Source organism: Boleophthalmus pectinirostris, unplaced genomic scaffold, assembly GCF_026225935.1.
Source record: "Boleophthalmus pectinirostris isolate CB_2022bp ecotype Guang Dong unplaced genomic scaffold, ASM2622593v1 HiC_scaffold_23, whole genome shotgun sequence".
NCBI classification, from domain to species: Eukaryota; Metazoa; Chordata; class Actinopteri; order Gobiiformes; family Gobiidae; genus Boleophthalmus; species Boleophthalmus pectinirostris.
The window spans coordinates 24,162,887-24,176,839 of NW_026571207.1; the positions used below are offsets into that span (position 1 = coordinate 24,162,887).

At 42.4% G+C, this 13,953-nt stretch overlaps 2 protein-coding genes and 2 pseudogenes across 3 annotated transcripts in view; all 4 read left to right on the forward strand.

Annotated features, from left to right (window-relative positions):
* The first annotated feature begins 1,249 nt into the window (after positions 1-1,249).
* Positions 1,250-13,953, forward strand: part of LOC110162336 (protocadherin gamma-C5-like) — an 89,754-nt gene continuing 77,050 nt past the window's right edge. For both annotated transcript variants that reach the window (XM_055159319.1, XM_055159320.1), the window contains exon 1: positions 1,250-3,682. In XM_055159319.1, the coding sequence (XP_055015294.1) occupies positions 1,313-3,682 (2,370 nt within the window). In that variant the 5' untranslated portion in view covers positions 1,250-1,312. The remainder of the gene's footprint in view (positions 3,683-13,953) is intronic.
* On the forward strand, positions 4,266-6,761 carry LOC129410641 (protocadherin gamma-A6-like). The gene has a single exon (XM_055159220.1). It carries the CDS (start codon positions 4,266-4,268, stop codon positions 6,759-6,761), a length of 2,496 nt encoding a protein of 831 aa, XP_055015195.1.
* LOC129410695 (protocadherin gamma-A11-like) lies at positions 7,073-9,594 on the forward strand (annotated as a pseudogene).
* Positions 10,648-13,131, forward strand: LOC129410696 (protocadherin beta-16-like; annotated as a pseudogene).

The following is a 13,953-nucleotide window of genomic DNA, read 5'->3' on the forward strand; positions in this document are numbered from 1 at the left end:
ATCCTTTGATTATGAACAGATAAAGAAATTTGATTTTAATGTAACAGCTCGTGACTCTGGCTCTCCTCCTCTGAGCTCAGTGGTCCAGTTAAGATCCTGGTTCAGGATCAGAACGATAACGCCCCTCAGGTGCTGTACCCAGTCCAGACTGGGGTTCTCTGGTGGCTGAGATGGTGCCTCGTTCAGCAGATGTGGGCTATCTGGTCACTAAAGTGGTGGCTGTGGATGTGGACTCTGGACAGAATGCCTGGCTCTCCTATAAACTGCAGAAAGCCGCAGACAGGGCGCTGTTTGAAGTGGGCTTACAGAATGGAGAAATAAGAACTATCCGCCAAGTGACTGATAAAGATGCAGTCAAACAGAGACTGACTGTTATAGTGGAGGACAACGGGCAGCCCTCTCGTTCAGCTACAGTCATTGTTAACGTGGCGGTGGCGGACAGCTTTCCTGAAGTACTGTCTGAGTTCACTGACTTTACGCACGACAAGGAGTACAATGACAACCTGACTTTTTACTTAGTGCTGGCTCTGGCTGTAGTCTCCTTTCTGTTCATCACGTGTGTAGTGGTCATTATCTCAGTGAAAATCTACAGATGGAGACAGTCTCGCATCCTGTATCACTCCAATCTGCCAGTGATCCCATATTATCCTCCACGTTACTCAGACACTCTGGGCACAGCGACTCTCCCACACGTGTACAATTACGACACGTGCAGGACCACAGACTCCAGAAAGAGTGACTGTAAGTTTGGCAGAGCTGGTAGTCAGAACGTGCTGATAATGGATCCCAGTTCAACAGGGACGATGCAGCGGATACAGAGTGAGAAGAGCATCTTGGACGAACCGGATTCTCCTCTTGAGGTTAGGATTTCACGTTATTACTATCACTATAGTGCAGAATTTGATTGTTTTGGTTTGTCTATGGTCCGCTTTCAGTACCTTGGATAGCGAAAGATCCAGCAGCTCGTCTATTTTATCCCGTTGACCTTTATTGCTGTCATGACTAGAATGCATCTGTATAATAATAACAATAACAACAAGTGATTGTGTTCAATTGGCAGTTGCAGTTCCATACTGTGAACTCACTGGGCCGCTGTTCACCAGCATTACAACGGTTTGTAGTCCTGTATTTTTGCCAGCCCTTCCTCTTCATCACACCACAATAATCAGTCAGACAGACGCGTACGTGGTGGAGCACATAACAAAATTTGGATTGTATCTTTTTTCCTCCTGGCTTCTGGATTCTGAGGTGTTTTGTAACGTTTTGATTATCTGACTGGTGAATTCGCTCTGGAGAATTATTATTGAGGACAATGGGACGGCAAGTGCTGCTGTGTTTGTCGTTTGCTTTTGTTGGATGTGCGCTGGGACAGATCAGTTACTCTATTCCAGAAGAAATGGCCAAGGGCTCGTTGGTCGGTAATATTGCTCATGATTTGGGTCTCGATGTTAAGCGGCTGCAGTTGCGTAAAGCTCGTATTCACACAGGGGAAAGTGAGGAATACATTCAGTTTAACAAGGAGAGGGGCGTCCTCCTCATCAAAGAGAAAATAGACCGTGAGGCCCTTTGTGGACAAACAACGCCGTGTGCTTTACGTTATGAGATTGTTTTAGAAAATCCAATCGAAGTATTTCCCATCACTGTTGAGATTACAGATATTAACGACAATCCTCCATCTTTCGATAAAGAGGAAAGGCGATTTGAAATTAGTGAAATAGCTGCTGTTGGTTCTAAATTTATGCTGGAAATAGCGATAGACCCTGATATAGGACGAAATGGTCTGCAGAGTTATACACTAAAACCCACTGACAATTTTGTGCTCAAACTGCATGACCAAACAGATGGAGGTAAAAAGGTGGAGATGATTTTGCAAAAGCCCCTTGACAGAGAGAAAGAGGAGATTATTTCGTTACTGTTGACAGCGGTAGATGGGGGAGAGCCTCAGCGGTCAGGGACTATGCTTATTCACATTACAGTGTTAGATGCAAATGATAATGCTCCCGTTTTTAGCCAATCCATTTACAAAGCGAGCATTAAAGAAAACGCTGTAAATGGGACGCTCATAACGCAGGTCAGCGCCAGCGACGCAGACAAAGGCAGCAATGGAGAGGTTACTTATGTCATCGGAAATAGAAGGAGGAGCTACTCAAATTTATTCCAGATAACAAAAGAAGGAAATATATTACTTAATGGTCCAATTGACTACGAAAAGCTAAAGATATATGAAATAGATGTAGAAGCAACAGACCGAGGTGGTCTTTCTGATTCCAGTAAAGTCATAATTGAATTAAACGATATAAATGATAATAGTCCTACAATTAGAATGATTTCCAAGTCAGATTCAATTAGTGAAAATTCTCCGTCTGAGACAGTGGTGGCTGTAATGAATGTTCACGATCCGGATTCAGAAGAAAACGGAAAAATACATTGTGTGATTAATAAGAATGTTCCATTTTCAGTTTCATATTCTGCTAATAATTTATATAACATAATCACAGACAGTGAATTAGACCGAGAGAGAGATTCAAACTACAGTATCACAGTCACGTGTTCAGATGAGGGCGTGCCCTCTCTCTCCAGCAGCGTCACTCTCACGTTACACATCTCTGATGTGAATGACAACGCGCCTGTCTTTGACAGGAGCTCGTATGAGGCCTACATTGTAGAAAACAACAGCCCGGGCCTCTCTATATTCACAGTGAAAGCCACAGACGCTGACTGGAACCAGAACGCGCGTGTCTCTTACATACTGGAGGACTCCTCTGTTAACGGAGTGCCAGTCTCCTCATATGTGTCCGTTAGTGCAGATAGCGGAGTCATCCATGCAGTGCGCTCCTTTGACTACGAGCAGATCAAGGATTTCCGGTTCTGCGTCAAAGCGCAGGACGGAGGCTCTCCTCCTCTCAGCAGCAATGTGACTGTGAAAATCCTGGTTCAGGATCAGAACGATAACGCCCCTCAGGTGCTGTACCCAGTCCAGACTGGGGGTTCTCTGGTGGCTGAGATGGTGCCTCGTTCAGCAGATGTGGGCTATCTGGTCACTAAAGTGGTGGCTGTGGATGTGGACTCTGGACAGAATGCCTGGCTCTCCTATAAACTGCAGAAAGCCGCAGACAGGGCGCTGTTTGAAGTGGGCTTACAGAATGGAGAAATAAGAACTATCCGCCAAGTGACTGATAAAGATGCAGTCAAACAGAGACTGACTGTTATAGTGGAGGACAACGGGCAGCCCTCTCGTTCAGCTACAGTCATTGTTAACGTGGCGGTGGCGGACAGCTTTCCTGAAGTACTGTCTGAGTTCACTGACTTTACGCACGACAAGGAGTACAATGACAACCTGACTTTTTACTTAGTGCTGGCTCTGGCTGTAGTCTCCTTTCTGTTCATCACGTGTGTAGTGGTCATTATCTCAGTGAAAATCTACAGATGGAGACAGTCTCGCATCCTGTATCACTCCAATCTGCCAGTGATCCCATATTATCCTCCACGTTACTCAGACACTCTGGGCACAGCGACTCTCCCACACGTGTACAATTACGACACGTGCAGGACCACAGACTCCAGAAAGAGTGACATTAAATACATGCAGCCCATGAGTCAAAGTTTACTGGACGTTGGGGGAGCTGAAACTGACGCCCAACAATTAGAGAAACAATTTGCAGGCTCCAATATGTCAACCCTGGTGAGTATTTCGTATATTTTTTTCCACATGATTTACTGTGTCGTAAACGCTGTCTCTGGTACTGAAACGGTATTGTATGAAATCATTTTTCACAACTACTCCCTACATTTGATATAATAATTCTCATTAACTAATATTTTTAAATATAACACTAATATAAAATTATAAGTGTCTAATAATATATTACCATAACGTCACCAACGTCAAGAAATAAAACTGTGGAAAACATAAAATTAACAACTATAATCATTTAGATTGTTTTCATTGATTTAAATATTATAGGCTATTAGTAAATAGAGCTTTTTCAGAGCCCGTATTCATTGGTCTGTTTGTTTTTTTATAAGACTAATGTGTAAATCATTTGACAGGGGACATTACCCCGTTAGGACTCTGAGCGCCGCTGTTGACTGTCGGCTGTTGTCCTGCCTCATGATCCTCCTCTTATTCGTCACTCTGTATATTGGTACAGAGGACGGTGGTTTCATACTGCCGGGACTCCCTTTGGTTTTATTTGTTTCGCTATTGCTTTCTTCTAATATTTTAAACGGACTACAACAGTTTTTCTCCCGGATTCATTCTCAAAATGGCATCACTGAGAGAAATCGTGCAAAGAGAGCAGTGGCTCACGCTCCTTTGTCTCTTTACGCTGAGGTCCGTGTGTGGACAGGCTCGTTACTCTGTTCCCGAAGAGCAGGCGGAGGGATCTTTCGTTGGAAATATTGCTGGAGATTTGGGAATAGATGTGCAAAGACTGGTCTCGGGGAACGCTCGCATTGTGACTAAAGAAAGTCGACAATATGTGGATTTAAATCGAGACAAAGGCATCCTTGTTGTTAAAGAGCGAATCGACCGAGAGGAGCTGTGTGAGAAAACAACGCCCTGCAGTTTTAGTTTTGAGGTGATTCTGGAGAATCCAATTCAGCTGTATCGAGTCACTGTGGAGGTAACAGATGTGAACGACAATACTCCAGCTTTTCCAAAAGATGACATCGTTTTAAAAATAGTTGAATCTGCTGCGCCAGGTACTCGTTATTCATTAGAGACAGCACATGACCCTGATGTTGGTATAAATGATATTTTTAGATATAACCTGAAACCCGCGGATCATTTTAAACTTGAAATGCAAACACAGTCTGACGGGAGTCAGTTTGTGGAGATGGTTTTGGAAACGCCTTTAGATCGAGAGAAAAATGAGGAACATACACTGATTTTGGTCGCTTCAGATGGAGGCGCACCTCAGAGATCAGGAACAGCACGTATTCACATCACTGTACTAGACGCGAACGATAATGCACCAGTCTGTAGTAAACAGGTGTATAAAGCTGAGGTTCAAGAAAACTCTGCAATAGGAACTGTGGTCACCACCGTCAGCGCCACTGACGCAGATACAGGAGTCAATAGTGACGTTACGTATTCTCTGTCACGAGTTGTAAAAGATGTTGATCATTTGTTTGCAGTTAATGTTAAAACAGGGCAAATTGAAGTTATTCGTAATCTGGATTATGAAAAGTCTAAATCCTATCAATTAAATGTAATGGCTAGTGACCACGGAGGCTATTCTGACACATGTAAAGTGATTATCCAAGTAACTGACGTGAATGATAACTCTCCTGTTATTCAGCTCATGTCATTTTCAAGCACAATCTCCGAGGATGCCCCTCCAGGCACAACTTTAGCTGTGATTAATGTTCATGACGACGACTCAGAGAGAAACGGTGTAGTAGAATGTTCTATTAGTTCTGATTTACCTTTTAAAATTGAATCTTCATTGTCTGGTTATTATACAATAGTGACTGATGACGCGTTAGACAGAGAGAGTGTCTCAGAATATAATATTACTCTAACAGTGACTGATCAAGGCTCCCCGCCGCTTTCAAACAGAAAAACAATTCAGGTCAAAGTTTCCGACGTCAATGACAACCCCCCAAAGTTTGACGAATCAGAATATAGTAGAACAATACCTGAGAATAACTCACCTGGATTTTCTATTTTCACTGTACGTGCGACTGATGCAGACTGGGGCCAAAACGCCCGGATTTCATACTTCCTGGAGGAAATGGAAATTAATGGTGCGTCTCTGTTTTCTTTGGTGTCCCTGAATTCAGAAAATGGCATGATTTCCGCAGTAAAATCCTTTGATTATGAACAGATAAAGAAATTTGATTTTAACGTAACAGCTCGTGACTCTGGCTCTCCTCCTCTGAGCTCAGTGGTCTCAGTTAAGATCCTGGTTCAGGATCAGAACGATAACGCCCCTCAGGTGCTGTACCCAGTCCAGACTGGGGGTTCTCTGGTGGCTGAGATGGTGCCTCGTTCAGCAGATGTGGGCTATCTGGTCACTAAAGTGGTGGCTGTGGATGTGGACTCTGGACAGAATGCCTGGCTCTCCTATAAACTGCAGAAAGCCGCAGACAGGGCGCTGTTTGAAGTGGGCTTACAGAATGGAGAAATAAGAACTATCCGCCAAGTGACTGATAAAGATGCAGTCAAACAGAGACTGACTGTTATAGTGGAGGACAACGGGCAGCCCTCTCGTTCAGCTACAGTCATTGTTAACGTGGCGGTGGCGGACAGCTTTCCTGAAGTACTGTCTGAGTTCACTGACTTTACGCACGACAAGGAGTACAATGACAACCTGACTTTTTACTTAGTGCTGGCTCTGGCTGTAGTCTCCTTTCTGTTCATCACGTGTGTAGTGGTCATTATCTCAGTGAAAATCTACAGATGGAGACAGTCTCGCATCCTGTATCACTCCAATCTGCCAGTGATCCCATATTATCCTCCACGTTACTCAGACACTCTGGGCACAGCGACTCTCCCACACGTGTACAATTACGACACGTGCAGGACCACAGACTCCAGAAAGAGTGACTGTAAGTTTGGCAGAGCTGGTAGTCAGAACGTGCTGATAATGGATCCCAGTTCAACAGGGACGATGCAGCGGATACAGAGTGAGAAGAGCATCTTGGACGAACCGGATTCTCCTCTAGAGGTTAGGATTTCACGTTATTACTATCACTGTAGTGCAGAATTTGATTGTTTTGGTTTGTCTATGGTCCGCTTTCAGTACCTTGGATAGCGAAAGATCCAGCAGCTCGTCTATTTTTTCCCGTTGACTTTTATTGCTGTCATGACTAGAATGCATCTGTATCTGTATAATAATAATAATAATAATAATAATAATAATAATAATAATAATAATTACCACAACAACAAGTGATTTGTTCAATTGACAGTTGCAGTTTCATACTGTGAACTCACTGGGCCGCTGTTCACCAGCATTACAGCGGTTTGTAGTCCTGTATTTTTGCCAGCCCTTCCTCTTCATCACACCACAATAATCAGTCAGACAGACGCGTACGTGGTGGAGCACATAACAATAATTTGGATTGTATCTTTTTTCCTCCTGGCTTCTGGATTCTGAGGTGTTTTGTTACGTTTTGATTATCTGACTGGTGAATTCGCTCTGGAGAATTATTATTGAGGACAATGGGACGGCAAGTGCTGCTGTGTTTGTCGTTTGCTTTTGTTGGATGTGCGCTGGGACAGATCAGTTACTCTATTCCAGAAGAAATGGCCAAGGGCTCGTTGGTCGGTAATATTGCTCATGATTTGGGTCTCGATGTTAAGCGGCTGCAGTTGCGTAAAGCTCGTATTCACACAGGGGAAAGTGAGGAATACATTCAGTTTAACAAGGAGAGGGGCGTCCTCCTCATCAAAGAGAAAATAGACCGTGAGGCCCTTTGTGGACAAACAACGCCGTGTGCTCTGCATTTCCAGATTGTTTTAGAAAATCCAATCAAAGTATTTCCTATCACTGTTGAGATTACAGATATTAACGACAATCCTCCATCTTTCGATAAAGAGGAAAGGCGATTTGAAATTAGTGAGTCCGCTGTTGTCGGCTCTAAATTTATGTTGGAAACAGCAATAGATCCTGATATAGGACGAAATGGTCTGCAGAGTTATACACTAAAACCCACGGAGAGTTTTATTCTCAAACTGCATGACCAAACAGATGGAGGTAAAAAGGTGGAGATGATTTTGCAAAAGTCCCTTGACAGAGAGAAAGAGGAGATTATTTCGTTACTGTTGACAGCGGTAGATGGGGGAGAGCCTCAGCGGTCAGGGACTATGCTTATTCACATTACAGTGTTAGATGTAAATGATAATGCTCCCGTATTTAGCCAATCCATTTACAAAGCGAGCATTAAAGAAAACGCTGTAAATGGGACGCTCATAACGCAGGTCAGCGCCAGCGACGCAGACAAAGGCAGCAATGGAGAGGTTACTTATGTCATCGGAAATAGAAGGAGGAGCTACTCAAATTTATTCCAAATAACACAAAAGGGACATATATTTCTTAAAGGTCCAATTGACTACGAAAAAGCTAGAATGTATGAGATTGATATTGAGGCAATTGATCGAGGGGGTCTCTCTGATTCCAGTAAAGTTATTATTGAAATAACTGACATAAACGACAACACACCCATAATTAACGTTATCTCTACATCTGAATCTATCTTAGAAAATTGTCCTTTTGAGACAGTAGTAGCTGTAATTGACGTGAACGACCCAGATTCAGAGGAAAACGGAAAGGTTCACTGTGTAATTAGTAAAAATATTCCTTTTGCAATTTCATCAGCTGATAATAATCTATATAACATAATCACAGACAGTGAATTAGATCGAGAAAAAACCTCCCTGTATAACATCACAGTCACGTGTTCAGATGAGGGCGTGCCCTCTCTCTCCAGCAGCGTCACTCTCACGTTACACATCTCTGATGTGAATGACAACGCGCCTGTCTTTGACAGGAGCTCGTATGAGGCCTACATTGTAGAAAACAACAGCCCGGGCCTCTCTATATTCACAGTGAAAGCCACAGACGCTGACTGGAACCAGAACGCGCGTGTCTCTTACATACTGGAGGACTCCTCTGTTAACGGAGTGCCAGTCTCCTCATATGTGTCCGTTAGTGCAGATAGCGGAGTCATCCATGCAGTGCGCTCCTTTGACTACGAGCAGATCAAGGATTTCCGGTTCTGCGTCAAAGCGCAGGACGGAGGCTCTCCTCCCTCTCAGCACCAATGTGACTGTGAAAATCCTGGTTCAGGATCAGAACGATAACGCCCCTCAGGTGCTGTACCCAGTCCAGACTGGGGGTTTCTCTGGTGGCTGAGATGGTGCCTCGTTCAGCAGATGTGGGCTATCTGGTCACTAAAGTGGTGGCTGTGGATGTGGACTCTGGACAGAATGCCTGGCTCTCCTATAAACTGCAGAAAGCCGCAGACAGGGCGCTGTTTGAAGTGGGCTTACAGAATGGAGAAATAAGAACTATCCGCCAAGTGACTGATAAAGATGCAGTCAAACAGAGACTGACTGTTATAGTGGAGGACAACGGGCAGCCCTCTCGTTCAGCTACAGTCATTGTTAACGTGGCGGTGGCGGACAGCTTTCCTGAAGTACTGTCTGAGTTCACTGACTTTACGCACGACAAGGAGTACAATGACAACCTGACTTTTTACTTAGTGCTGGCTCTGGCTGTAGTCTCCTTTCTGTTCATCACGTGTGTAGTGGTCATTATCTCAGTGAAAATCTACAGATGGAGACAGTCTCGCATCCTGTATCACTCCAATCTGCCAGTGATCCCATATTATCCTCCACGTTACTCAGACACTCTGGGCACAGCGACTCTCCCACACGTGTACAATTACGACACGTGCAGGACCACAGACTCCAGAAAGAGTGACTGTAAGTTTGGCAGAGCTGGTAGTCAGAACGTGCTGATAATGGATCCCAGTTCAACAGGGACGATGCAGCGGATACAGAGTGAGAAGAGCATCTTGGACGAACCGGATTCTCCTCTAGAGGTCAATATCTCTCATACTTTCTTTTCAATGCAGTGCTGAGTGTTGTTGTCTTGGTTTGTCTTTGGTCTGCTTTCAGTACCTTGGACAGTGAAGAAATACAGCCTCTCCTCTTATTTTCTCCATTGATCTTGGTAATGCTTAAACTTACCAAGCACTTGTAAATGTTTATTAACCATTAACTAATCATTTCCTGCTAATTGCCATTTTTACAACATGAGTAGTTAGTGATTAATAAACATTTATGTATTTTTTATATGATTAATTAATGGATTTCCGTAACATTTCTAATTAAACATTTATGAATGTTTTATAAATGACCAATAACACATTTTGCTATGTTTGAAAATTATTATTAAACACTTGAAGAGTTCTTTTGCAAAAACAGATAACTTAGAAAAATTTGCAAAAAGTATTTCTCCTTTTGTTGCCATGTTTTACAGATAATATCATTAACAATAATGCATAGTGGATTTTATCAAGGAGGGATGGAATATTATCTTTAGACTGAAGTCAATTTATTTAGCTGTTCAAACATTTCGAAACAAAGAGTAAATTGCAAGCTTTTTTTAAATTGCTCTCATCTGTTTTTGCAAATGACCTATTCACGTGTTATTTGGTTACTTTTAGTAAATGAGTAGTTAATGGTTAATAAACATTTACAAAGTATATGTAAGTATGCATTATGATAAAGTTTTACCTTGACCTTTATTGCTGTATTATCTACAATTTCTTATGATCAAACAACATTTAAATATAATAAAGAATAGTAACCAAGATAATTATTATTCTTGTTTTTTCAAATAATAATGGTTGTTACAAGGAAGTAAGGACTATTTGTTTCTTCAACACTTGCAGTTTCATGTTTTGAACTCACTGGGCCGCTGTTCACCAGCATCACTGCGAGTTGTAGTCCGGTATTTTAACTAGCACATCCCCGTCATCACACCACAATAATAAGTCAGACCGACACGTAATTGGTGGAGCACACAACATAATTTGGATTGTATCTTTTTTCCTCCTGGCTTTTGGATTCTGAGGTGTTTTGTTACGTTTTGATTATCTGACTGGTGAATTCGCTCTGGAGAATTATTATTGAGGACAATGGGACGGCAAGTGCTGCTGTGTTTGTCGTTTGCTTTTGTTGGATGTGCGCTGGGACAGATCAGTTACTCTATTCCAGAAGAAATGGCCAAGGGCTCGTTGGTCGGTAATATTGCTCATGATTTTGGGTCTCGATGTTAAGCGGCTGCAGTTGCGTAAAGCTCGTATTCACACAGGGGAAAGTGAGGAATACATTCAGTTTAACAAGGAGAGGGGCGTCCTCCTCATCAAAGAGAAAATAGACCGTGAGGCCCTTTGTGGACAAACAACGCCGTGTGCTTTACATTTCCAGATTGTTTTAGAAAATCCAATCGAAGTATTTCCGATCACTGTTGAGATTACAGATATTAACGACAATTCTCCATTGTTTGAAAAACAAGAAAGGCGATTTGAAATTAGCGAATCAGCCGTTGTTGGTTCTAAATTTATGTTAGAAAAGCTATAGACGCTGATATAGGACGAAATGGTCTGCAGAGTTATGCACTAAAACCCACAGATAATTTTATTCTCAAACTGCATGACCAAACAGATGGAGGTAAAAAGGTGGAAATGATTTTGCAAAAGCCCCTTGACAGAGAGAAAGAGGAGATTATTTCGTTACTGTTGACAGCGGTAGATGGGGGAGAGCCTCAGCGGTCAGGGACTATGCTTATTCACATTACAGTGTTAGATGTAAATGATAATGCTCCCATTTTTAGCCAATCCATTTACAAAGCGAGCATTAAAGAAAACGCTGTAAATGGGACGCTCATAACGCAGGTCAGCGCCAGCGACGCAGACAAAGGCAGCAATGGAGAGGTTACTTATGTCATCGGAAACAGCATGGCAAGCACATCAAAACTCTTTAGAATAACAGAAGGAGGAAACATCATTCTAAACGGACCAACTGACTATGAAAAAGCTAAAATGTACGAAATCGATATAGAAGCTACTGATCGTGGGGGTCTGTCCGATTCAACCAAAGTTATTATTGAAATAGGCGACATGAATGACAACAGCCCCGCAATTAGCGTAATTTCTATATCCGAATTTATAGCTGAAAACTGTCCTTCTGAGACTGTGGTAGCTATACTGAATGTACATGACCCGGATTCAGAAGAAAACGGCAAAGTGCATTGTATGATTGATAAGAATATTCCTTTTACAATTTCATCATCTGCTAAAAATTTATATAACATTATAACAGACAGTGAATTAGATCGAGAAAAAACCTCCCTGTATAACATCACAGTCACGTGTTCAGATGAGGGCGTGCCCTCTCTCTCCAGCAGCGTCACTCTCACGTTACACATCTCTGATGTGAATGACAACGCGCCTGTCTTTGACAGGAGCTCGTATGAGGCCTACATTGTAGAAAACAACAGCCCGGGCCTCTCTATATTCACAGTGAAAGCCACAGACGCTGACTGGAACCAGAACGCGCGTGTCTCTTACATACTGGAGGACTCCTCTGTTAACGGAGTGCCAGTCTCCTCATATGTGTCCGTTAGTGCAGATAGCGGAGTCATCCATGCAGTGCGCTCCTTTGACTTCGAGCAGATCAAGGATTTCCGGTTCCGCGTCAAAGCGCAGGACGGAGGCTCTCCTCCTCTCAGCAGCAATGTGACTGTTGAAAATCCTGGTTCAGGATCAGAACGATAACGCCCCTCAGGTGCTGTATCCAGTCCAGACTGGGGGCTCTCTGGTGGCTGAGATGGTGCCTCGTTCAGCAGATGTGGGCTATCTGGTCACTAAAGTGGTGGCTGTGGATGTGGACTCTGGACAGAATGCCTGGCTCTCCTATAAACTGCAGAAAGCCACAGACAGGGCGCTGTTTGAAGTGGGCTTACAGAATGGAGAAATAAGAACTATCCGCCAAGTGACTGATAAAGATGCAGTCAAACAGAGACTGACTGTTATAGTGGAGGACAACGGGCAGCCCTCTCGTTCAGCTACAGTCATTGTTAACGTGGCGGTGGCGGACAGCTTTCCTGAAGTACTGTCTGAGTTCACTGACTTTACGCACGACAAGGAGTACAATGACAACCTGACTTTTTACTTAGTGCTGGCTCTGGCTGTAGTCTCCTTTCTGTTCATCACGTGTGTAGTGGTCATTATCTCAGTGAAAATCTACAGATGGAGACAGTCTCGCATCCTGTATCACTCCAATCTGCCAGTGATCCCATATTATCCTCCACGTTACTCAGACACTCTGGGCACAGCGACTCTCCCACACGTGTACAATTACGACACGTGCAGGACCACAGACTCCAGAAAGAGTGACTGTAAGTTTGGCAGAGCTGGTAGTCAGAACGTGCTGATAATGGATCCCAGTTCAACAGGGACGATGCAGCGGATACAGAGTGAGAAGAGCATCTTGGACGAACCAGACTCTCCTCAAGAGGTCAATATCTCTCATACATTTCTTTTCAATGCAGTGCTGAGTGTTGTTGTCTTGGTTTGTCTTTGGTCTGCTTTCAGTACCTTGGACAGTGAAGAAATACAGCCTCTCCTCTTATTTCTCCCATTGATCTTGGTAATGCTTAAACTTACCAAGCACTTGTAAATGTTTATAACCATTAACTAATCATTTCCTGCTAATTGCCATTTTTACAACATGAGTAGTTAGTGATTTAAACATTTATGTATTTTTTATATGATTAATTAATCGATTTCCGTAACATTTCTAATTAAACATTTATGAATGTTTTAAAAAATGACCAATAACACATTTTGCTATGTTTGAAAATTATTATTAAACACTTGAAGAGTTCTTTTGCAAAAACAGATAACTTAGAAAAATTTGCAAAAAAGTATTTCTCCTTTTGTTGCCATGTTTTACAGATAATATCATTAACAATAATGCATAGTGGATTTTATCAAGGAGGGATGGAATATTATCTTTTAGACTGAAGTCAATTTATTTAGCTGTTCAAAACATTTCGAAAAAGATTAAATTGCAAGCTTTTTAAAAAAATTGCTCTTATCTGTTTTTGCAAATGACCTATTCACGTGTTATTTGGTTACTTTTTAGTAAATGAGTAGTTAATGGTTAGTAAACATTTACAAAGTATATGTAAGTATGCATTATGATAAAGTTTTACCTTGACCTTTATTGCTGTATTATCTACAATTTCTTATGATCAAACAACATTTAAATATAATAAAGAATAGTAACAAGATAATTATTATTCTTGTTTTTCAAATAATAATGGTTGTTACAAGGAAGTAAGGACTGTTTGTTTCTTCAACACTTGCAGTTTCATGTTTTGAACTCACTGGGCCGCTGTTCACCAGCATCACTGCGAGTGTAGTCCG